The sequence below is a fragment of the Panthera leo genome, chromosome B1 (assembly GCF_018350215.1).
Source record: "Panthera leo isolate Ple1 chromosome B1, P.leo_Ple1_pat1.1, whole genome shotgun sequence".
NCBI lineage: Eukaryota > Metazoa > Chordata > Mammalia > Carnivora > Felidae > Panthera > Panthera leo.
This window is the reverse complement of record NC_056682.1, coordinates 54,262,294-54,288,509: the sequence shown is the minus strand read 5'-3', so window position 1 is coordinate 54,288,509 and position 26,216 is coordinate 54,262,294. Positions and strand designations below refer to the sequence as shown.

General features: G+C 34.8%; 1 protein-coding gene across 1 annotated transcript in view; it reads right to left on the bottom strand.

Annotated features, from left to right (window-relative positions):
* Positions 1–2,400: 2,400 nt before the first annotated feature.
* Positions 2,401–26,216, bottom strand: part of FBXO8 (F-box protein 8) — a 45,120-nt gene continuing 21,304 nt past the window's right edge. The window contains exons 3-6 of the mRNA XM_042935059.1: positions 24,917–25,043; positions 5,489–5,607; positions 4,115–4,311; positions 2,401–2,974 (exon numbers count right to left, since the gene is read on the bottom strand). Coding sequence (XP_042790993.1) covers positions 2,787–2,974; positions 4,115–4,311; positions 5,489–5,607; positions 24,917–25,043 — 631 coding nt within the window. The 3' untranslated portion in view covers positions 2,401–2,786. The remainder of the gene's footprint in view (positions 2,975–4,114; positions 4,312–5,488; positions 5,608–24,916; positions 25,044–26,216) is intronic.

Sequence of the window (26,216 nt, the reverse complement as noted above, 5' to 3'; positions counted from 1 at the left end):
TCTGTATAAGCTGTCAGCACAGAGCCTGGCGCAGGTCTCGGACCCACAAACTGCGAGATCATGTCCTGAGCCCAAGTCGGTCACTTAACCAACTGAGCCACCCAGGTGCCCCTACACTGACTTCTTAATGGAAACAGAGGAGACCAGAAGACAGTAGAGGAGTAGCTTTAAAGTATCAAAGGGGGCAGGGGAAGAAACTGTCAACACAGAATTATATATTCAGCAAAAGCGTTCTTCAAAAAGAAAAACAAAATAAAGGCATTTTCATGTAAAAGAAAACTATGATAAATTGGCAGGAGATCTGAACTGTAATAGATGTTAAAATTTTTCAGGCTGACATAAATGATACTACAAGGGAACTTAGATTTTCGGGATGGAATAAAAGCATTCGAAATGACAATGTGTGTAAATATGAAGGAGGGGTTTTTTTTTGTTTAAAATGCATACGACTACTCAAAGCAAACTATCATATTGTGGAGTTTATAACATACACTCTATGTAACACATATGACAACTGTAAGACAACAAATGGAAGAATGGGGCAAACACTGTATGTGGTTACAAGGTTTTTATACTTTATGTGAAGGGTGCAAATATTACCTATAAACAGGTTGCATAAAGTTGCTTATCTTGACACATGCTTGGTTTACTGACGTATATGCATTTATGAAGATTCATGGATTCGTGTCCCTAAGATTTATGCATTTCATTGAATGTAAATTTTACCTATAAAGAAAAAACTTTAAACAAGGTAGCTCTCTAGCTAACAACATACAAGTTGAAGGCTTTAGGAATGAAGTGTACTGATGTCTGAAACTTGGGATTACCTGTATCAAAACAATAAGATGGGTTGATTGATGGACAGGGGGATGTACAAATGTGTGGTGAAGTGAGTACAATTACAATGTACTTGTAGAATCTACACAGTGGTTATACAGGCATTTTATGCATCTTTTTTATACGTTCGAAAAATTTCAAAGAAAATGCTAAAAAAAAAAAAAAAGAATATTGCCGGCCCACATTTATAATCAGGTAATCAGGTCAGGGTGGAGAAAATAAACCAGGAAAAGGGAAAAAGTTGGGAAATGGAAGATACAAAAAAGAAGAAGAAGAAATAGAAGGAAAGAAAAGAGAGAGTAAAGCTAAAACAGAGATGTAGAAAGGACCTAATGGTAAGGGAGAGTTGGGGATAGAAAAAAAAAAAAAAAGACAAGATAGGGGGAGCTAGAGAGGGCAAGATGCCTGCCATTCACTGGAAAATAGAAACAATAATGTTATCATTAGTGTCTTTAGAAACTTTTCCATACATTAGTTTTGAAGTTAAAATTAGAAAGGATTGTCATGGAGTTTGAAATTATGCACATGTGAAAATGTAGATACTTGCCTCAAGATCTGAGAACTTGTTTACTCCCAGTCTAAAAGTCCCTTTGACTTCTGACATTGTTTGATCACCTTATGTCGTGTCGCTGAAAATTCTGTAGGACATCACTGTAGTTGAGATGTTACCAGACCGCTATTTACTTAGGATCAGATCTCTAAAGAAGCCAGGATTGTACACCTCCAGCCCAAGTTTCTGCCCCTCCAAGCTCCCCCCACAGACTAGAGTTCGACCCATCACATAATGTCTCATTTCAAAGCTGATGCTTTTCACTTAGCACTTAGTATTTCCGGGAAACTTCTGACTTACCATATAAATATACTAGTCTTTACCATTTCAATACCAAGTGGGTCATAATTAAATGATTATTAGTTAAGCTATTCTTCATACATTTGCTCTCCACAAAGCTGTATTTTTCCTTTTGTTACTAGTCATGTAACATCTATGAAGGCAGGGTCCATGTCTAGGTATCACTACTACCTAGCACAGTGTTTAATACACAGAAGGCCCTTGGTAAATATTTATTGAATGAATGAATGAATAAAGAACCTTTATTCATTCACAACATCCCTTACTCAACTGGTTCTAAACACAAATCATCAAGTTAAGAGAACGGTAAAATTTGACAAATGACATCAGATATAAGTTCTAATAACATTCTGTTCCTATGTATGTAAATCTTAGATTTAATACATTTTGCTATCTCAAATGGCTTAAAGGACTTATTGAGACAAGACTAAAACATGACAAATGAGGAAACTTAAAAATGGAAAGTCAAGTGATGAATTTATATTATAAAAATAAGTGCCTGTTTTGCTTGTTACTAGCAACAAAACAATAAATACTCTTTTCAAAGTTCAAAGGAAAGACAAACTGGTATTGGTTTTCATCCAAGTCAGATCCAACTTTTATGAAGACAGTAAAAAGCTCAGATCAGAATCAAATAAATTTCAGAACTCAGTTTGAGAGAAAAGGAAAGGCTTTAGTTAAAATCTTTACAATAAAATAATTATGATTATAAATCTCTTTCATTAAATATGTACACATTACATGGTATTTTTAAAAAGAATGAAAACGAATAGTTTTTCAAGCAAATCTAATGCACAAATATACCATCCCTTGGAGTATAATGTCAGTTTAACATTCTTAAACAGCTGTGTCAGACAATGGCTCTGCTTTGTGCAAAACATGATAAGCAAAATTAAGAAAAATTCTGCAAAATCCTTTAGCTCCCCAAGGAAATTACTAAAAAAGAAAAGAGTAAAAGGAAAAAAAAAGGTATACACTCAAGCTTGATTGTATACAGAGGCCAGGATGACCAGCACTAATGTAACCCCCATAACTGCTAAATAAGTCCTTGGGTAACTTTAGTTTGAAGTTAATAGTGGAAGTCCTAGCCATTGTGCTTTTACGCAGCCACGTGGCCAATAAGGTAGATGTTGTCATAAAGATGCCCTACAAAATCTTCACTAATGTTTTGAGCAGCACGACGGGTATTTCGAATAAATTCTCTTTTTGACATCTTATTCTTCACGTGAGGGCTAGTGAGGTCAATGGAAAGTAGAATCAAAGAGTAGCACAGTACATAGACAGCATCTGGAATTAAAAAGAAACACCTCAAATTATTAGCTGCTTTGGAAAATGTGGTCCCCAAGGCACCCTATAATGCAAAACTTGTCACCATTTAAAGAAATCAAGATTAGAATGTAAATTTCTAGGGAAAAAGATTGCTAAACCTGAGCAGCAGGAGACAATAACAAAATGACTTTATATGCCCAAGGCAGTATTTGATGCTTCCTATCAAAAAAGTAACAAGCCTCAAGATACTTGCTAGTATTATTTGCTACAAGTACTTGCTACTACTATAGTGTTTTTATTACAGAATCCTGCAATCTTAAGAAAGCTAAGTTAAATAGTACGCCTTGTAAAAGCATTTTCATCAAATTTCATGATGGGCGAATGTTTTGTAATTGCCACTTAATAAGATAAGCATGATAAAGTTGTTGATATGAAGAGATAAGTAAAGCTCAGTCAAATGAAAAAATATGCAGGATACTTGGCCTATACTGCACACACACACAGACATATACTCAGACACAGATGATAAAGATTCGTTATATTAAAATTAAATTTTAGTAGAAAAGTTCTAGGTGTTACCTATGTAACATGTGAACTATGAAAAGCTTTAAAAATGATTTCTCAAGTTTTTAGTTAAATTAATAATAATATGCAATGCTCAGGCCAGAATCATTTTAAAGAATTTATATCTAAGTCTCATTTTCTTTCTAAAACTGTATGTTTAGGGGCGCCTGGGTGGCTCAGTCAGGTAAGCATCCGACTCTTGGTCTCGGCTCAGGTCACGATCTCATAGTTCGTGAGTTCAAGCCTGCTTCGGGCTCCGCGTTGACAATGAGGAGTCTGCATGAGATTCTATCTCTCTCCCTCTCTCTCTGCCTCTCCCCTGCTTGCTTGCTCTCTCTCTCTCAAAATAAATAAACTTAAAAAAATAAAATGATATGTTTACTACATATGAAGGACAGTTATAACAAACTATTCCTCTAAGCTCACATAAATGTAGTGTTCTGTATATTTAGTGATTGCTACAAGTACTAAGAGAAGTTATTTATAATTACTCAAACTATCTTTCCCCACGGTGAGAAAAAATGTCTCATATACTACTATTTTTACCTGGAGGCAGGAAGGGAGATGGAAGGAATTCACTATATTTATTCTTACCAGGACTAAGGCCAAGTTCTCGCATTAAATCGGGGTTGCAAGCACAGAATCTATGTGAGAACTTTGTTATGAGAGTTTCAAGATACTCCCCACGCTCTTCGGGGGCATGGATATGACGAAAAAATTCTCTCAGTGCATTGGGCAAGAATTGATTTCTAAAATTATGCAATGTTACAAGGTCATCCAAGACATCTCTCCTAGTGGAAAAAGAAAAAGATACAGCTTTAATTATCATCTCTCTACTAAGAAAATGATAAGCACTCATAAATCATCATCTGTTTGGATGACAATACTTTGTTACTGATTATGAGATCAGCTAATCCTACAAAGTAATACATAATCCTTAAAATTAAAAAATCCGATTATGATTATTTAAGACACTAATTTTAAAATCTTTTGTGAATGGGTTATTATAAAGCAACTGAAACTAGCAATTCTAATTATACAATGAAGAAAAAATAAATTTAGCAACATTAGAAGGGACAGCTTCTTTTCAAGCATCTTCTTGACTAAATCCAAATAAGAACAAAATTCTTTATGCTTTTAACTATGAAAATGATTAAGAGTTTTCACTTTCCATACCAGTCCACACCACCAGAGGTGACAACTATTTATGTGGACTTAAAAATGTCAACATGTACTATATATTTTTCTAGTATTTGCTTTTCCTAGTTCATATGGTATATTGTGAACAGCTTTCTATATCTTTCTATATCTTTACACACAGATCTAAAGCATTCTTTTTTAATGGCTCCACAGTACCCTTCTTTCTACTTATGAACATTTAGATTATTTACAACTATATAAATACTTGTGTAAGTGTATGTGTGTACATATATAATTATAAGTATTTTTTATCAATGGCATTCTAATCGTCACACTTCGGTATAATATGCTTCAACTCTTGTTGAACTCAATCATGATTGTATGATCATCATCTTTAATTTCTATCAATTGTTTATGGTAGGGGTAAGCAAATTATAGCTAGTGGTCCAAATAGGGCCCACTACCTGTTTTGTAAACAAAATTTTATTAGAACAAAGCCATGTTCGTCAGGCTCCGTGCTGACAGCTCAGAGCCTGGAACCTGCTTTGGATTCTGTGTCTCCCTCTCTCTCTGCCCCTTTCCCACTTGTGCTCGCTCGCTCTCTCTCTCTCTCTCAAAAATAAATAAAAAAACATTAAAAAAAAAAGCCATCGGTTCACATACTGTTTGTCTGCTTTTAGGCTGCAATGGTAGTTATAAATAGCTGCGAGAGAAATTTCTCAACTAGATGACTGCCATGCGGTATAGTTTTTAAAGAAAAGCTTAACTCATCAAAAACATTACTTAGCTAATTCTAAAGAAGACTTAATTTTTTTTTTTTTTTTTTACCTTTCATCAAGATAGATTCTCAGTTTTTTCCAATTTAGTGTTCTTGTACAGAAGATAAACTTTGCTATTTCCTTTGGTGAATCATCTAGGATACCCTTGGACATAAAGTAGTTCACTCCCTATGGCAGAAAGACAAGTTTACATAAATAAAGTCGGTCTTTATTTATAAATTTTAACAATCAGGCGATAGCAGAACAATAGCCATAAATTCTTTCCAGCATTAATAGACTTTTTATAGCTTTAACATGCAAAATACAAGCTAGAACTTGAACTGAAAAACTATTACTTGTGGTTGATAGTTTACATGCAATGAAAAGTAGGAAATTCAAAGTTAAGACTCCCAAAGAAATCCTAATTCAATTTTCTGGCTCATGTCGGTTAAAACTAACTTTACGGAAATATGGCGTAAATGGTGGGGGCAAGGGGAAACTACGCTATAGACTTTAAGCCTTTTAACAAACACTTCCACTGCCTAACAGAAAACATGATTTCTTAAAGACATGCTCTAATACACTATTCAAGGGAATAACTTGAGATAAGATTCTACAAACCAAAAACCAAAAATTAAAAAAAAAATACATCATTCAACTTAAAGTAGGCACAATTCCAGGTGGGTTTAGGGTCTGTACACATACTTTGGCTTTAAGCACTGCTACATTCTACAAGAATTTAGCTTCAATACATAGTGAGGCAAAATACAATAAAACAAAACAGTTTCAATGGTTTTTCATAGGATTTATCTTTGAATTTCCTTTTCCCTGCATGCAAAGTTTTCCAGAGAAGCATTATCCACAGTCTGTACCTACTTTAGATTTAAATCAACAACAACAAAACATCAACAAAAAAATAGAACACTGAAGCCAATGTTCTCTCATGTATGTGGAGGTCACATTCAAATAAATACCTTATGTGGATTTGAATGTGCAGTTATTGAAATAAAAGGCAGGTGTGTTTATTTCAACTCGTAGTTATCCAGATACATGCGTTCCCATGAATACTTATGTCTGGATAATAGCACACTGTGTGCAGTTAATTAGTAGAGAAAATGATGTATTATATACACACAACATACTGTTTTCACACATAAATTCCTTCAGCATTTCTTCCCTTTTACAAACACTTACATATAGTACTCAGAAATATTGCACCCATTAAGAATTCAAAAAGTTGAAGGAATTTTTATAAAAGACTCTTCAAAATAAAAAGTCTCATAAAATTTTTATATTAAAAAAATTAAAAAGCAATTTGATACCATGAGGTAATGCTTTTGAAAGGTTATAATTATCTGTAAGTTGTAATTCAAACAAAAGATTTTTTAATATAAAACTAAGTTTATGAGCCATCAGGATAATATCCTAATGGCAATGTTATCAGTTTCTCATGTGAATTTTAATAGTAAAAGGCAGTGCTAAAGCACCGATTTAAAGAAATGTATATAAAAGCAGAATCTAACATGAGATGTTCGTGTCAACTCAATTGTAAGCCACATTTCAGACTGCATCGTAGATACACGGCTAGGAAATGTAACATGGTCAAGATGGAAAGCCCAAGAATTTGGAATGAAGCTCTAGGCAGTTATCTGAGGGGCAGGAACTAAAGAAATATTAATGCTTGTTCCATCCTTTCCTCCATTAGTTTGAATAATCGAGAGTTGACTGTATGTTTTAAATGATCTATTTAGCAAAAGTTTCCAGGTTTGATTTCTTTCCAAAATTCCTCCACTTAAAAGAATAGCAATTTTTCAGAAGTATTACCAGTGCTTAATTTTAATCTAAGTGATTCAAAGAGGAATGCCAACTAAATATTATGTAATAGGTTCTTTATTTATACCTACTTGTAAGCCAATATTTAGGACATGTAAAACTAGTTCTTTTTAAAATGATATAAAATATTAAAAAACACTGCATGATCCATTAAATAGTACATAATTCTCTAATTATATGATATGTGCATTTTAACATCAGTTAATGCTTCTTAGTTATAAATGAACATTGGTATTTACCTCATGTGAGATCCTAAAAATATGCTGTTGACAATTTCCTTTTTTAAGGAACACATGTTTTAAGAATGTTGAAGTCTCCAAAATCAACCATATACAGAGGAGTAGGCATGAACTCAGTCAGTTTTAAACCGAAGCCTGAAAACTAGGGACACAACCTGAAATAAGCCAACTCTGTTGGTTTTATGAGGAGAGGAGGCATCAGTTTTCAAGCCTGGGATTCCTCTGGAAAGGAAGATTACTTTAGAAGGGCTATCAGACTGAAGGGTCAAGGGATGTGAAATGGGAAAAGGCATGAGACAGATTATAATTTTCTTCAATAAGCAAGCTAGCAACCATTCGAATTCCTATCTTATTATGTAAGCATGGAACCACAAAAGAAAACATAGTATGAGACCTGTTGAATAACTGTACATTTGTTTAATAAGTGGTATAACTATTTTTTTTTTTATTTTCAATATAGTTTTAGAAGAATGGTACAGAGAGTTCCCTTCAGACCACATAGCATGTTAGTTACTTTTCAGGACTAGAGCTCTCAGCAGGGTGAGCTATGTATGTGGTGTCTCACAAAGCAAATCATGAACATTAATGTTAGTTTATATTAACATAGTTTCCAGAAAAAAAAAAGAAGTCTGTAGCTCACTACTGTCTACATAATTCACTATAAAAGTGTCTGATTCTGGATGTCACATTTTATGGGCCATATTGATAAACTAGAACTTATCTGGATAAAGGAAATCAAGACCTGATAAGATTGTTGAAGGATCTAGAAGTCCTGTTAGATAATGAAGAGTTGAGGCATCTAGGGATATTAGGCCTAAAAAAGATACTTAGGAAAGAAGTTTAAGATTAAGACACCTGAAAGGCTTTATCATAAGGAAAAAAGATAGACCCTGTAATTTCAGTGAAGATCTTAAGCTGATGAAAGTTATAGAACGTCTTCCCAGAATAATGCACACACACATTTTAAAACATTTTGTTTTAAAAGAGAGAAAGTGTGTTTGCGTGAAAGAGAAAAAGGGACAGGGACAGAGAGAGAGGAAGACAGAGGATCAGAAGCAGTTTCTGAGCTGTCAGCACAGAGCCCTATGTGGGGCTTGAACTCACAAACTGTGAGATCATGACCTGAGCCAAAGTCAAATGCGTAACCCACTGAGCCACTCAGAAGCCCATATATGTATGTATGTACGTATATATATACATATATACGTACATACATACATATATATATGTATTTATGCCTGAAGCCCATCTAAGAACTTCAGGTTAGAAATCCTATTTTAGATGATGTAGGAGTATGGTTACTAAATGTCAGTAATAAGGAGGCAGGCTTGTGCCATGTAAGGAAGATCGTGCTTCTGAGCTATAGCTGTTCAAGGCTAATAGTTTGTCATTTGGTTAATTTAATTTTTGTTGCTGTATAACTCAAAGATAAATCATGACGGAGTCAGTCCTTTCATGAATTGGCTCCATAGCATAAAGGGAAGTTTCTGTCATCTGGAAGAAAACTATTGACCAAAATGGATTTTATTTAATGAATGGTATTAAAGGAAAGTTACAGTGGGATGCCTGGATGGCTCAGTCGGTTAAGCCTCTGACTTCAGCTCAGATCATGATCTCGTAGTTTGTGGGTTCAAGCCCTGCGTCAGGTTCTGTGCTAACAGCTCAGAGCCTGGAGCCTGCTTCAGATTCTGTGTCTCCCCTTCTCTCTGCCCCTCCCATGATCATGCTCTGTCTCTGTCTGTCTCTCAATAATAAATAAACGTTAAAAAAAAATTTTAAAGGAAAGTTACAGGGGGATAAATAAAATTCTTATTATGAAGATAGATTGCATATAGACATTAGGATTCATATTTCTCCAGAAAATCATAAACATAAATAATATTCATATTACAAATCCTAAATTCCTTCGTAATGTGATTTCTTTTAAAGTATCCATTTAACTTTAAATTTAAATATAAAGATGAATACCCAGAGACTAGTTTGTAAAACTGACATATGTATGTCTGTGTGTATGTGTATATATTCATATAGATAGCTATGCATCTTCTTTAAAAGCATTTCTGAAACACTGAATCAAAACAAACCTATTAAAATTACATCTTCATTTACATCTACATCTTCATTTACAATGTATTAAGCAAATGGTAAATATGCAAGGTATTCAGTGACAGACACTGAAAAGTATGAAAGTTTTGCATTAAGCAAATTTAAAGTTTATCTGGGGAGATGAGACAGGTACACAAATAACCACACTAGGCATGTGTGACAAATCAATGACACAAGACAGTCAACTAAGGCCTAAATGAACTGGTATGAAAAATAAGCATTTCAGTAGTTCAATTAAACAAAACATCACTGTAGGAAAGGGTATTTGAATCATGTTTCCTGGAATATCTACTCTGAAGGAATGGTAGGGGTTTACATAGCCCAGAATGAGAAGAACACAGGAGAGGAATATTTTAGTCGATATTCTATCATATGAGCCAAAGCATTAGAAGATTAAAAAAAAAAAAATCAGACTATTTTCAATTTTTTTTTAACGTTTTTATTTATTTTTGAGACAGAGAGAGACAGAGCATGAACAGGGGAGGGTCAGCGAGAGGGAGACACAGAATCTGAAACAGGCTCCAGGCTCTGAGCTGTCAGCACAGAGCCTGACGCGGGGCTTGAACTCACGGACCGCAAGATCATGACCTGAGCCGAAGTCGGCTGCTTAACCAACTGAGCCATCCAGGCGCCCCAAAATCAGACTATTTTCAAAAAAACAGGCGAACTATCTTGGACTTCAGAGCAAGTCTGGAATCAGACTATAGGAGAAATGGGGCTGAGTTTTAGGGTATAAAGTGTATTTTCTACCCTATATGTAACTGGAAGCCTCTGAAGACTTTAACATTATGAAGCAATGGCCTGCAATATAAATTTGACAGTAATATAAATAAGTAATAAAATGGAAATTAGACAGTAGGCTACTACAATTGTCCAGGCTTAAACATGTGGAAAAAGCAACAGAAATGCAAAGGAAATATTCTATTCTAAAATCATATGTATATATATATACATATATATATATACACATATATATACACACATATATATATATATGTGTGTATATATATATATACATATATATATGTATATATATACATACACACATATATGCATATATATACACATATATATACAAAATCCATGTGCTATATATATAAAAATGAGAAGTGAGAGCACATGGAACCATGCGCCAATGAATAATGAAAAGTGAAAGATAAAGGTAACTGATGTTTCTGGCTTAGATGAAAAGGGAAATGCCTGACAGGGGTAAAAAAACAAAGCAAAAAACTCCACAGTTTATAGACGGTGCTGAATTAAAGGAAAGAGTAATGAGTGTGGACTTTGAAATGTTGAATTTCAGGTGATGATAGGTACAACTAGAAAGGCAGAGGAAGCAGTTGGCAATGTAATAAGATAATGAAAAAAGTGAGTGAGGGTTGAAGGTACAGATTAAGGATCCTGAATAAGAAGAATCGGTAAAGGAGTAGGTAATGAATAACGCAGGGATACAATAATGTCCCGGGGGTAAAAGTCTTTGAAATGTAAAGAAAGGGGTATACAGTGCAATTCCAAAGTACAGAAAGAGAAAGAGCCTAGTTGTTCCAAGAGAGACCAAATCATCACCCTGCCATTTCATGATCTTGTGAACATAATTTACGCAAACTTTTGGAACCTCGGTTTCCTAATCAGTAAAAATCTTATTTAAGTGGCTATTGTGAAGATTTGAAAGTGTCTGGCATAAAACAAGGCTGGTTTCCTTTTTCTTTTAGGGAGCTCAAAGAGATGAACACGTGGAAAGAGGGTAATGGATTTGGTGACAGGGAGAAAAGAAAGAGAAAGTAGTACCTTTCAAGGTCTCTTTCCTCAGAGTAATGGGGGCTCAAGTCTAAGAAGAAAGCTAAGGAATGAGCTCAAGGTAATGAAACTGATAGCCCACTCACCTGAAAAATTTATTAGTATAAAGATGGGAAAAATAAACGGCAATGTTAAAGGTCAATAAGGGAGACACGGTTTTTCAAGAAAATCTTGACCCATGCACGTTGAAGAAGAAAGAAAGAAAGAGAACCAGCAGAGTGAGTAAAAGATTGACGTAAGGAGCAGGAGGAGATAATGGGAGTAGCAAGGTAGAGAAAAGGGGAGCAGGGGAAAGGACTGAAAAAAGTTACAACTCGCCATGCTGGCCGAGGTCTAAACACTCCCCACTGGAGGAAAGAAGAATCCCTGCAGAGGAGGACCGGCCTGAGGGATAGAGCGGACGTAACACAGCTGCGGAGTACACACAACATGCTCCAGAGACACTTCCTGAAGCGCCAGGCCCTGGACATCGTACGGTGTCTTCTTCATAAAACCATTACTCTCAGCAGCAGGAAACATAACAGCTTTCCTAACACGCAGAAGAAGAAAGAGACCTAGACAAAATGCCAAGATGGAGGAATTTATCCCAAAAGAAAGAACAAGAAATGGTCACAGCCAGGGATCTAATTGAAACAGATCCAAGTAACATGCCTCATCCAGGATTTAAAGTAACAGTCATAAGATTGCTAGCTGGCCTTGAGAAAAGCACAGAAGACATCAGGGAGTCCCTTACCACAGTGATAAAAGAGCTTAAAACCAGGCCGAAGTAAAAAATACGGTAACCGAAATTCGAAACCAACGGGAGGCAAAGACCATAAAGATGGAAAAAGCAAAGGAACAAAAAAGTGAGACAGAAGATAGAATAATGGGAAATAACGAAGCTGATCAGAAGAAGGAAAGAAAAATCTTGGACCCAAAGCAGACACAGGGAGTTGATAATGCTTTCTGAGCCTGGAGGACAGGGCAGTAGTAATGGCTAGGAGACAGGTTACGTTAAGAAAGTGATAAAGGCAAAAAGCAGAGTGCATATTGGTTTTCTTCTTCGGATGGACGAACCATCTAGAAAGAGTTGGAAAAGAGAGCTGAATTGGATCTCCCAGTGAAGTGCTGAAGATGTCTATCTACAACGGTTCAGGCACAACAGGGAATAAACAAAAGGAGCACCAGGCGGCAGCGAGAACCCAGGTGACATGAATGTCAATTCATGTTACGTTTTCTTTAATAGAACGCATGTTTACAGCAATCCAAGAGAGAACAATTAAGAAATTTTGTAGACAGCACAGAGTATGTCACTAAAAATGGTTATACAAATGACAGCCCCAAGATTTACACAGTCAAATTAGAGTAGTGAGCTGTTTTGATGTAATTTGTTTAGGAGGCAAACAAACAATTCAAGAAATCATGAATAGACAGCTTATGCCAATATTAAGAAGGAATTCAAAATGAGGAAAACGATGTGTTGGGGCTTAGTCACCTATGTAATTTATCTATGTTATGACTGTAAGAATGGCTCTTTTCACAGAATTCATTTTAAGATACCTTTACTTTGTTTCATTTCTTCTATTACATCGATACCCACGTTTTCTCTCCCCTTTTAATAAAGCCTTACTTATCGATTAAAGTCATTATCCATGGTGTACTTCAAAAGCCAAATCTACCATACTTATGTTCAGGGTCAGAAATCATACATTTAGGAACAGAGTGAATTCTAAAACACTAGGTATGCAAAGCCAAATGCAAAAGAATCAACTCTTGTTACACACCTAAAACTGACTTAAAAAAATTATAAAGTCTTAATTTAAAAAACCAAACACTGACTACTGGTACCGACAGTACTGGCTATTTGCATAGACGCTTGGCAGAAACATCGTGTAGCAGCCTGTATCAATAAAAACAATCGTGTTGGGGAGCCTGGGTGGCTCAGTCGGTTGAGCGCCGACTTTGGCTCAGGTCACGATCTCGCGGTCCGTGAGTTCGAGCCCCGCATCATGCCCCTGTGCTGACAGCTCAGAGCCTGGACCCTGTTTCAGATTCTGTGTCTCCCTCTCTCTGACCCTCCCCCATTCATGCTCTGTCTCTCTCTGTCTCAAAAATAAATAAACGTTAAAAAAAAAAATTAAAAAAAAACAAACAATCGTGTATATAGCAAAATTGTAACAAAGTAAGGGGTACCCTTGTATCCTTCAGAACAGCCTAATAAAGAAATTTAGAAAAAAGATGGGTTCTAGCTAATTTTGCTCAAATTTGCCTTTGCTCAAATTTGCCATGGCTACTACTTTTCAGGCAATAAATCTGCCCTTACAGCATAATATAATGCTAATATAATTATATAATGGAAAGCAAAACGGACACTGCATTTAATTTTTTTAGAGGACTTTATTAGAGGACTTTTAAAATACTGATCCTTAAATTTTAACAATAAATTTTTAAATTTTTTTTTTTCAACGTTTTTTATTTATTTTTGGGACAGAGAGAGACAGAGCATGAACGGGGGAGGGTCAGAGAGAGAGGGAGACGCAGAATCGGAAACAGGCTCCAGGCTCCGAGCCATCAGCCCAGTGCCTGACGCGGGGCTCGAACTCACGGACCGCGAGATCGTGACCTGGCTGAAGTCGGACGCTTAACCGACTGCGCCACCCAGGCGCCCCAACAATAAATTTTTATAAGACAGAAGAGTTCAATCTAGATTTCTACTTTTTCTTTCAGTAAGAATTGACATAATAATATTCATATATGCATTTTAACCTCAGTGAAACGAGCAATTGAAATGTCATCGTTTTGCATTAAAAGTAATGTAAAAATTGAGATACAAAAACTATTATGGATGGTTATTTTCTGGATAGTAAAAATAATTAGTTCAGAGGGGCAGCCCTCCATAGGTCACATGGAGTACCCCACTGTCTTGCTAGAAAACAGCAACAATGGTTCAGACGACTGCTCTGATATTATTTCTTCTTTTTTTACAGTACTTTCAGGATCACTGAAGCAAAATATAAAACCTACTAATTTTTGTTCAATCAGCAGTTCTCACTCTCCATATTTAATCAGAGAATATGTATTCACTTTATAATTAAGGGGGAAAAAACCCACATAGAACTTGAACAGGTGAGATTCATTTGGGCATATATACTGTTCAAGTAATAAATCAACACGGTGCTTTTTAGCTGCAGCAAAATAAATGCAGAAGATTACCTAATGAGCACATTTTAAGACTAGGTATCAATGTTTTTATTGTGTCATTTCACTTCATTTTACCCACTAACTTTTGCAGTGTTTTCTTCTGGAAGTATCCACACCACTCTCCTCTGTTGTAACACTGACTTACCACATGTACTTTAGAAATGTAATGTTATTTCATTTATTCATTAAAATTTAGTCTATTTATACATATTATAATCATTATTCCTAATCTAGTTACTAGATTCAAAGACTAAAGTAAAAACTAGGCTCAAGTTGTTAAAGTTGTCCTATATGAAAAGATTATAAGAGTAGTAAATGAAGTTTACCTCTTACTGAGGTGCCTGTAAGTAGGCTATTCACAGAAAGCCTCTGTGTGACTTAGCTATAAATAAGAGGAAAGGAGGTAATGACAACTGGGAAAGAAATGTGAAGATAATTTTGATGTCAGTTTGAAATCTGAACTGCAGATTTGTCTTATCTCTTCCCTAGGAAAAACAGAGCACACATTGTCCATGCTTATGTGGAGGAAGTGATAGGCGTGAAGAGAAAATGCTGATATATTGCAGCCAATTCCTTACTGAAATTGCTCAGAATAAAAGATTCTAGAGAATAGTGAAGAATCATACTATTCATTTTTTTAAGTATGGAATATGGAATGAAATTGGATTGGATTTCAGCTTCCTGGAACAAATTTATGGAGGACTTTTCCATACATCGAAGTGCACAATGTTGATGAACTGCTAAGAATAGTCATATATATATACCCTAAATTATTTGCAGCCAAAAGATGTCAAAAGGAAATCTTACATAAAGGAGGGGCAGTTCAAAGAAAATCAAAACAAAAACGGAAAATACTTCTAATGGAGTCCAGGGAAAATGGAGGAGAAATGTAAGACAGATCGTTGCGCTTCTTTTTCATAGGAGAGAAAGCAATGACATCAGACAAAATAACATAAATGTCATTATCTAGGTTTTAAATAACAATTAAAAGTTCCTATTAATTAATTCTAATACACTCAAACAGAAAAAGAATCACACTGAGTTCTAGTAGTCTCCAAAAGTATCACTCTCATGACAGGGATAAGTAAATAAGGTGAAGAACATGAAGGTAATTCTTAAATGATAAATAAGTACTAATAGCTAATATTATTGACAAGTTGCTGGTAGCTGACGTAAGCTTCAGCTTTTGGGAAAAGCCCCTTCTTTCACGAAACTGTTTGTAAATCAGAAAAAGAAAGCATTCTAATCAAAATCTGGAAATAAAACTCTATTAGATTAAGGTACAATCAATAACAACTCAAACTAATGAGAAAGTGATCCATTTGAATACTAACGTTGGCTAATTTAAATCCCCACTTTATAAAAATTACATGTAAATATTGCATTCGCAGTAATATATGTGTGTATATGTATATATTTAAATGACAAACTCCACTTTGGTAAATAAGAAGCACTTTTCTCATATTACCTAGATTCTCACATGTACATTTATAAATATATTTTGACGGCTCTGAAACAATTTTGAAATACACATTAAGAAAAACCTCGTATCTTAAGAGTAGACAAGCAGAGAAGCAAGCTGGAATTTAAATGGTACTTTTATTGCCAGCACATGTGTGTACTTACTCATGTAAGTAAAGTATCTATTCATCACGATATTCAGCCACGACACATGTTTTAATTTAAACATAATTTTGGACACCTAATTATTGTTTAAAATGTCCTAAAAAAACCATTACACTAAGTATCACCACTGGCACAAAGGTTACTGTACATGCAAAAGATTGTTCATCCCATACTAGGAAATGATATTAAAGGCAAATGGTATTACCATTTAAAGCTAGGAGATGTTGGTGTGACCAATACATACATTATGAAGGGCCATTACTCAGGTGTCAAATATCTATCTACTAGAATCCAAAAGTTCCAAGAGAGGAAGAACCTCACAGTTTACAGCAGTATTTGGCTCCTGACAGTGTAAGTTGTTATGGTTGTACCTCTAGTATAAATGAAACCTACATTTTGGGAAGCACTTAGAGGCAGTATTTAACATTTATTATTTCATTTAATATTCACAGTAACACCATGACATATGTAATATTATTGTCCCCATTTTACGTACGGGGAAACTGGAGTGCAGACATTAAATAATTTGCCAAGGTCAAAGTCATATAATTAGTAACTGGAGAGATACTTAATAAATATTTTTAAAATGAATGAATCTGTACAAGGCCTCTAGCTGGCTTTCAAGAGAAGCTATAAACTTTTAAGGATTACATAATTAAACTGAAGTTAAAAAAGAAAAGAAGATAACCACCACAAAAACCTGAGTTGGATCAAAACTCCAGTATACTTTGAAATGCCTCACATTGTAAACTCTCAAAAGTCAGAGTCACCAGTACAAATAATAAAAAGCAACAGTCACTATGATTCTATATTTACCTGCTAACAAATGGCCACAAGTGGTTACAATGATCTTATCACTTTTATAATAAAAGCATCTTCAAAAATTTTATGACATGAAAATATTATATAACATTAGGAATAAATGTATTCTATAGTTTTGGTTCAAACTTTTGCATTTAATGTAGTGTTTCTTTTATACTCCAATATTTCAAAGGATGCTCTACAACTGAAGACATCCAAGAACTGAGGATATATTGTTTTTTAGGTTTCAGATAAAGAATTCATACTGTAGAGTGACATTGGTGTTAGCAATTGCTAAATTCAGATAAGACGTGTAGGAGAGACAACTACTTTGGACATTAAGATTGAGAACTTAGATCTAGAAAGTGTTGTCAAATTTCACTGCAACTGTGGACACATCAAATAACAAAGAACATGGAGGTTATTGAGGTTGTCAGGACATGGTAAGGAAGTAAGAGGTAAACAGATTTATCTTTGAAATGTTCTTAAAATATTAACACAATATTGTAAACTTTCCAGGTATATTTATCTAAATTGGCAACAAAAGTAAAATTCAAACAAAGAAAAATTTTTGCTCATTTTAGCTTTGCACATTTTAAAATTTAAGAGTTTGTAGTATGGGTGCTGTGGTACTAAAATATTCTAACTTTATTCTTTCTTCTGATTTAAAGGTCCTAGATCAATACATTTTCCACTAATTTTTGTTTACTTTCTCTTAGATAATTCACACTAAATGAGATAACAATATCCCCTGTGGTAACTATAGAAAACAAAAGCAAAATGCATCAGGTGGTTTGCCTGATGAATAAACTATAGGATACTCTAGGTCTGAATCTCTCTTTCAATTACATTAAGACAAAAGGGGCTGGGAAATTTATTTCCCTATGAAGCTTCTAAAAGGTTTACCCTGAGTCCATGTAATTCTATGGAGTGATTCTATAGCAGGTACTCCAAGGACTCCTGAAGACAAAGGAATGGGAGGGTAGCCAAGATATGTTATGGTCAGGGCAGGGTATTGACCTGAATGACATAGGATAACGTTACCTTCTTAAATATAACACATGATTGATCAGATTAAAAACAGATATATTGATACGTACCTATACACATGCCACGTTGCCCGCAAAAAAGTAAATGGCTTCCAGTTCAGTACAACCTGACTAGTCATAATTATCTAGCCAGAGGATAATATTTAGTGTCTGTGAGGCATAGTTTTTCACTTTGACTCTAATGCTAATCAAGGGGAAGGGGTTTTGCCAATCAGCATGAATATTTTAGCTGTTTTGGGTAAATCATTCCAATAGAGGAGAAAGCTTTCTAAGCTATATTCAGTGAGGGATGCCTCTTAGTGTCAACTAGCTCCTTTGCTCTGACTAAATTCTCATCAGCAAAACGGGGATAAAATTAATTTGCTAATGAAAATTAGTATTGTTTATTTTTATAAAAATAATTTGTTCAGGATTACATATAAAACTCTTAATGGGTCTGGGCGATGATGGCGGTGATGACGATGCAGTGGAATCCTTTGGACTGCAAGCAACAGGAGTCCCAATTCAAAACCGTAAAGGATTTGTTGCCTTGTGTAACAAACAAATTGTAAAGTATTTTGGCTCCACAGTTGTTAGCCTCATGGACCCAATTCTTTCTTCCTAATGTGCTACTAGCACTGTTATTAATAGCCCTCATGGCTGCAAGATGGCTGCTTCCGTTCCCGTCATTATATGCTCATATATTAGTGCCAGAAGTATACACATGGACAGGTATGTACACATACACATAGATACTCCACAGTACTACTTTTTTTTTTTGTCTCTTTTTGAAACTTAAAATTTTCTCTGCACATATTTCCTCCAATTTACAGGCCAGAACTGAATTGCATGGATGCCATGAGAGCCAAGGGAAATAAAATTAACATGATGGTTTTGGAATCATCTGTATTCAACTTCTGAGGCTGAAAATGGATCAATCCTTTCAGCTGGCTCAAATTCTTTACCTAGCGAGTAGTCTAAGTGATGTGATTTCAACCTTCCCCATATAGGGTTAGTGTGATTTTTTAAAAATTACTTTTACAATAGGATATAGCAGTAGTAGAAAGAATTTGAAGACATCTCCTGAGTTCCACTTATATCCTTCTGTTTTCCCCACTTTGTGGGGGAAACTATTTCCCACTGATAATTAGGCTTAATTACTTCAACCACAGAATAATTACTGATCCTCATTTTTTGGGGGGAAGGGTATCTTCTTTGCTCAGTGGCAGGAGGACCTAAAGTGGCAAGAAGGTCGTCTCAGCAACCGATTTGAATTGTTGTGCCTCTTATCAATACTCTTCCTTTGGGTAAGACTTCTAAACCAGTAGAGCCCAGAAATAATAGAGGCAGAATAACAAATTTTACAAGTGGCTCACTAGTAAAACTAATGTTGCGGGTGCTTGGAGACCTAGCCCAAAGCAATCTCAGTCTTTTCCTTGTCTTTAGAATTTTAGCCACGGTTGCTCAGTCATGATTAACTCTAAGCCAATCATGCAATCCCTTCTATTCTGTTCCTAACTGGTCTAGGAATGTTCCCGTGATTCAGTATGTCCATTAGGAATCAACGGAAGTACACTGAAGGCACCTGAAAGGATAGTTTTCTTCCTAATAAGCGTAAGGAATTTGAAGAGAATTTCTTTGTGCTCTTTGTGGTGAGGATACTTTCATATGAGCATGTAATGTTTTGAGTGGTGGTGGACAACTTTTTATCAAAAGAAGGCAAAAGTAAACACACCTTGAGAGTCCATGATATGGTCAGTGTATCATGGAAATAACTGTGGGATAACTGCTCATATCATATATGAATATTTGAATTCAATATGCCTATCAGGTTTGTTGTCCTGCCCTTATTTTCCAAAGTAACATTTTCTTTAACATATTAGATGACAACCAAAATCCAGAACATAGATAAATCTCTCAATCTTTCAAGACACAACTCTCAGTTTTAAGGTTTTTTTTTTTTTATAATACTATCATACAAAAGAGAACAGATATAGATTCATAGACTTTCAAAAAGAGAGAGGATTACAAGTAAAATAGGTATCAGATTAACTGTCAGTGAACAAGAGGGCATTTCAATTATTCAAGCTAGGTGTCTATCAAGTTAGAAACACATATTTATTTACACATAGTAAGATTACCGATAATCTATACTAGCATGTACAGAACGAGTCCCCTCAAATGTTATTTTATCAAAAAACCAAACAACAAAAAACTCCAAAAGCCACTATTTCAGATAAATTTGAATAATACTGTATACAATAACTTCCTCTTTCATATTCAAACTGTATATAAATATAATAAAGGCTCTGAAAAGTTATTCTTTAAATAAGCCAGCTAGTCATAACATGTCATTTATTAGATTGGGGAACTCTTTTGATTATCTATTATCCTGTGGAACAATTATTCCAAAGAATACATTTGGGAAATGCTTATCTGTACATTCTGATGACACCAATTTCTGATAGGGTTTTCTATCCTTAGGAATAAAAATAATTTTCATCATTGTTGCTATGCTATGAAGTAATGGTAATGAGCATTTTGTTGCTGTATATTAGAGCAAAAACTAAGATTTAATATCTGAGTACAAACTTCTGAGTTCCTTTATATAATGGAGAACTACAATTTCCTGTTTATATTTTAGCTGGACAAACAACAAAAAGAATCATTATCTTTAAAATAAACTGCTTATGCATTTCCCTCTAAAATGTGTACACAGGTCAAATTTAAAATATTTCTTCTCATAATAGACTCTATCTACCCCACATCACGAATAACTATGCATAAAATTGTATGCTTGTGGGCCATCCTTTATGAACACAAAGAAAATGTGCTTGTATAGTTACAAAAAAGACTACTTTTCCCTGACCCCAATGAGAATATAAAAGACTTTTTAAAAACATGCTTACACAAGCAAAAATAAAACCTATAATATCTTGAAATTAAATCATGTTTGCTAAGTCAAGAAAATGTTTCATACTAAATGGAGCTCAAGGAATATAGCTAATTGGGGGATAAGAAAAAATTACTTTATTATAATACTGCTAGCAGAATAAAATCAACACACGTAACTTGTACATGCAGGGGGAAAACAGCCTAACATAATGGATGGTTTTCAGCACATTCCTTTACTAGAATGTGGTCACCTGCCACAAAGTACACAAGCTCATGCACAAGATCAAGACTTTACATACAGCTGAGATCACAATGTCATGCAGATAACAGCAGCGTGCTAGATAATCGTACCACAAACTGTGCAGATGTTCTCCCCCACCCCATGAGCCACTGCCAGCAGTTGCTGTGGAGTTTGGTTACCCATATCCGTGACATGAACGATGTCCTTTGGAGAATCTTGTTCCCTGTGGCTGTAAGTATTCTTATTTTTATAATATTTTAATGATGCTTGCTATCAAAATGATAAGTACAGAACTAGAAATTATGGAAAAGTAGAGTTTTTATAACACTGAATAATTACACACATCATATCTCAGGTACTAACAATAAACAACACATACTTAAACATATCATCAAAACTAATTTACTTCTCAGGCTTAAATGAACCCAAAATAACACATTTCATGACAGTGCTCCAATGAGGGCAGAAAAAAACATCCAGAAAGTACTTTCTGATTTCTAGCACTCAAAAAACTTGGCAAGAGTCATTCTAAGACCTGGCTAAAAGTATGACTCATACAGATAATTCTATATAAAAATATCTATTAGGATAACTCTTTGAATTACATGATTCCAATTCTGAAGGCTTGACTCAGATAAACAACCAAGTTGATATTGTGTATATTAGTCAATGAAATAAAGATTATAGTCATTAAAATACTTTCCCTCATTTCTCTGTATCTACAAGTATATTTCAATGTCCTTCTTTGTCTATTTACAACCTGGGTGCATTCTGATAAAGATGGGATTCTATTTTGCTATCAGGCAACACATGCTAAGTTACTGATGTTCATAAAAGCATAGAATCAGAATTCTGGAACCATGAGTCACTCTGAAAGGTTCAGCTCTATGCCTCCTGGCACTATGTGCCCCTTTCAGAATAGTGAATTCAATACTTCTGGAATGCTCCAGGATATCAGGCAAGGGAATGAAGAAAAAGAAAATACAGCCAACTCTCAATAATAATGGAAGGTAGGATGGATAAGTAAAATCTGAAGATCTAAAATCTTATTTTACCTAATAACTTCAATCCCCTCTCTTAGTAAACATTCGACTTAAAAATTTTTTTTTTAAGTTTTGTGAGATAAAAAGAGGTCTTTTAATTTTACCCTATTTTCTCTGCCCACCCCTCCAAACACAGTAGAGGAGGTGTAACAAGAACTCTGTAGTCTGATATATGTAGCTGCAAAGATGGAAACATATTTTGACATCTAGCTTTTCCAATTTAGATATTTAAAACTATCGATATCATAGTCTACTATATGAGGGCCTATCTATGGTTTAATCTTTGCATAAAAATGATGGTTTATAATTTGTTTTAAAAATTGATACTCCTTTAGCAAGGCATGACTACTTACCATAATCAACATCAGCAGTTACATCCAACTTTTCTGACTTTGTAAATCTAAAACTCAGTACTTACCAAGTTATATTTCCCTTAGAATGTAACATTTGCAAGTGATATGAATTGGAGATGACAGTTTTACTCATTATCAGCATAATTCATGACAGGAACCAGAATGCCTTGATAAATTGGACATAAAGGGTTGGCGCTGGTGTTAGCTGCCTTTCGTCATCCTTATGTACTATTCTGCCTCAGTTCTCCAGCAATCATCATTCGATTAAACTTAAGAGATTAATGCAAAATGTGTATCTTATTATAAAGTTCGTCATAAGAACTATTTTAGTTAGCTACAAGTAATGTCTAATTTGAACAAACAGGAATAATGAAGTCTCTGAAACTATGACATTCTTCAAACATGTCAGTATAGAAGAATCTCTCGTACACAGTAGCTATGCCATAGAGCACAATCAAAAAGTGACAGGCTCACTATTGCTATACATTTAGATGGAAGAGAACTTGGATTTGACCAAAAATAAAGTAAAAACATGTATTTTATGATAAAATGCATCAGAACAAAATTGCAATTAAGGGCCAAGTTACAAAACCTAAATTTATGATAGTTTAGTTTATCCATTCATTTGCCTTCTAAATTAAGAGTCCTCTATTCACTGAAAAGTCGAAACAAACAGTAGTGAGAACAAATTTCTTAATTTAAATATTTATAACAGGCTTTATAATACGTATGTTTTGTTATATTTGTGGTGCTAAGACATAACTGATAATGTATGCATGGTGTTATATTTTTTACTTGTGTACAAGAAAAATTTAAGAAATCGCTTGTAATAAGTGAAAATCAATTTAATATTAAAAATGTTGGGGCGCCTGGGTGGCTTGGTCGGTTAAGCGTCCGACTTCGGCTCAGGTCATGATCTCACAGTCCGTGGGTTCGAGCCCCGTGTCGGGCTCTGTGCTGACAGCTCAGAGCCTGGAGCCTGTTTCGGATTCTGTGTCTCCCTCTCTCTCTGCCCCTCCCCTGTTCATGCTCTGTCTCTCTCTGTCTCAAAAGTAAATAAACGTTAAAAAAAAAAAAAAATTAAAAAAAAATGTCATTTGCATTGGGGCACATGGGTGGCTTGGTCGGTTGAGCATCCCATTCTTGATTTTGACTCAGGTCATGATCTCACGGTTTGGTTCATGAGATTGAGTTCTATGTCGGGCTCTGCACTTACAGCGCGGAGCCTGCTTGGTATTCTCTATCCCCTCCTCTCTCAGCCCCTCCCCTGCTCTCTTTCTCTCTCTCAAAATAAACTTTAAAAACATGTCATTTGTATTATGATAAGCACATTTATAAAATCAGTAATTTTGTCCAATATTAAAATATTGTGCATGGGGAGAAACATTTTTCTAATTCTAACATAGCAAAAGTTAAGATATTTTTAAAAATATTTTGCTGCGGGGCACCTGGGCAGCTCAGTTGGTTAAGCGTCTGACTCGGATTCAGGTCAGGTCATGTTATCATGGTGTCATGGGTTTGAGTCCTGTGTCAGGCTCTGCACTGGCAGCATGACACCTGCTTGGGATTCTCTCTCATTTCCTCTCTCTCTCGCCCTCCTCCACTTGTGCTGTCTCTGCTTCTCTCAAAATAAATAAACTTAAAAAAAATTTTTTTAAAGTGTATAAAAAGTATTTGGCTACATGATTTAAATAGTTCTTAATACCCCTACAAGAGATGAAAAAAAGTTGGTTTTTGAAAATTTAAATTAATATCACTGCCAGTTATTTTATTCCACAGAAAATAAGTCACCTAGAAGCAGTAGTTCTGAGTGCTGTGTAATTTCCATTATATTTCTTTTTTTTTTTTTTTAATGTTTATTTATTTTGAGAGAAAGAGGGAGAGTGCCAACATGGGGAGAGGCATAGAGAGATGGAGAGAGAGAGAACCCCAAGCAGGCTTTGCACTGTCAGTACAGAGCCCAACGCGGGGCTCGATCTCACAACTGTTGAGATGATGACCTGAGCCGAAATCAAGAGTCGGATGCTTAACCAACTGAGCGGCCGAGGAGCCCCTCCATTATATTTCTAAGAATAAGTCTAATAGACATTTAAACATTTCTGAGAAAAAAAAAATTTCCGAGAATTTGAAATTTTCTAGAATGATAGCAAAATGAAAGTAGGGGAAAAAAATCAGTGAAAGCACAGTTTTCACATTTTGATCATTCTAATATATTACAATAAGAGGTAATTAAATAGTTTCAAACATTCAACGACCTGTTACTTTACTTGCAAGTTTATTATATTATATTGCAGCAAAGCTGAGACAAGGTGGTAATCAAGTTCAACTATTATAAATATTCAAGTTCTCCACTTACCTCCTCTGGGTTGGCATTAAAGGTGAGGCTGCCTTCATCCAACTGCATATACAATTTTCTGAAAGAAAATCCTAGAGGTGGGTTCTTATTATATATGGAACAGTGACCCCATGTGGATTTACACAACCTATAAGATGAAATCAGATGAGAAAACATTACTATGCAAGTTAAATATGTATATACACGCTATAAAAGTAACATACAATAAAATTGTAATTTATAGCTCTAATGTTGAAAATGTTAACTTCTGTACTTGTTTGTTTGCCTATAGAGTATGATTGACAAATGCCTTCAATGTGGCGATTCTGATAAAGATTCTGAGTTATAAAGATTAATATTCATGAGTTTTATCTGAAGTTAAATATAACCTATTGCTAATAATAGCAATGACAGATATTTATTTATAACATTTACAGAGTGCTTAGTAGATGCCAGGCACTGTTTAAAACATTGAAATAGTATTAACTTGCTTAATCTTTACAACAATGCTATGATGTTAGTTTTAAAGGTAAAGAAACACAGACACAGTAAGAGATTAAAAAGTTGATTTGAATCCAAGGAGTTTTACTCCAGAGTTAGCAATCTTAATCAAAACAACTAAACAGGATTAAGTTGCTATGTCTCCGTTACAAAGTAAAATTGTGTGGGGGTAAAGATTGCTAGGTAGGGAGAGAACCTTTTTTTTTTTTTTTTTTAATACATATAGTGATAGCAGGCAAACTAAACATAGAAATTATAATGCTATAGCTTCAGAACAGACATAGTTGTGTGTGTCATTAAGCTTAGCTGCTTAAGATCCCGCTTCAAAATACTATTTCTTTACTATCACAATAACACGATTGTTTAAAAATTCTATGAAACCTAAAATGCAAATAGTTCATATCAAAACACACTATTTTTGAGGACTGGGATAGTTGTGTCCAACTCTGTGCAAAGATTAGCTACTGGTTATTTTAAAGCTAAAGTTTTATATAATTACAATGCCCAGACATTCTGGATATATGCCATAGATCATGAAATCTAAGTGCATTACTCTAGAGACACACAGAATACTGAAATTCTATTTTAGTGCACTTTTAATGACTATCTCAAAATTATCGGATTTTGTGTGCTCAAAAACACCTACTTTTAGTAACAGACATTAAAATACTTTCATTTTCTGACATTCAATTGATTTTTGGCTCAAACTTCTTGTCACACACATATAATGTACAAGTTAAAAAGAAAAAGTTACTGTTTCAACCTGTAACATCAAAATTGTGAGGATACTGGGTAAAATATGCAATTTAATATGACAGTA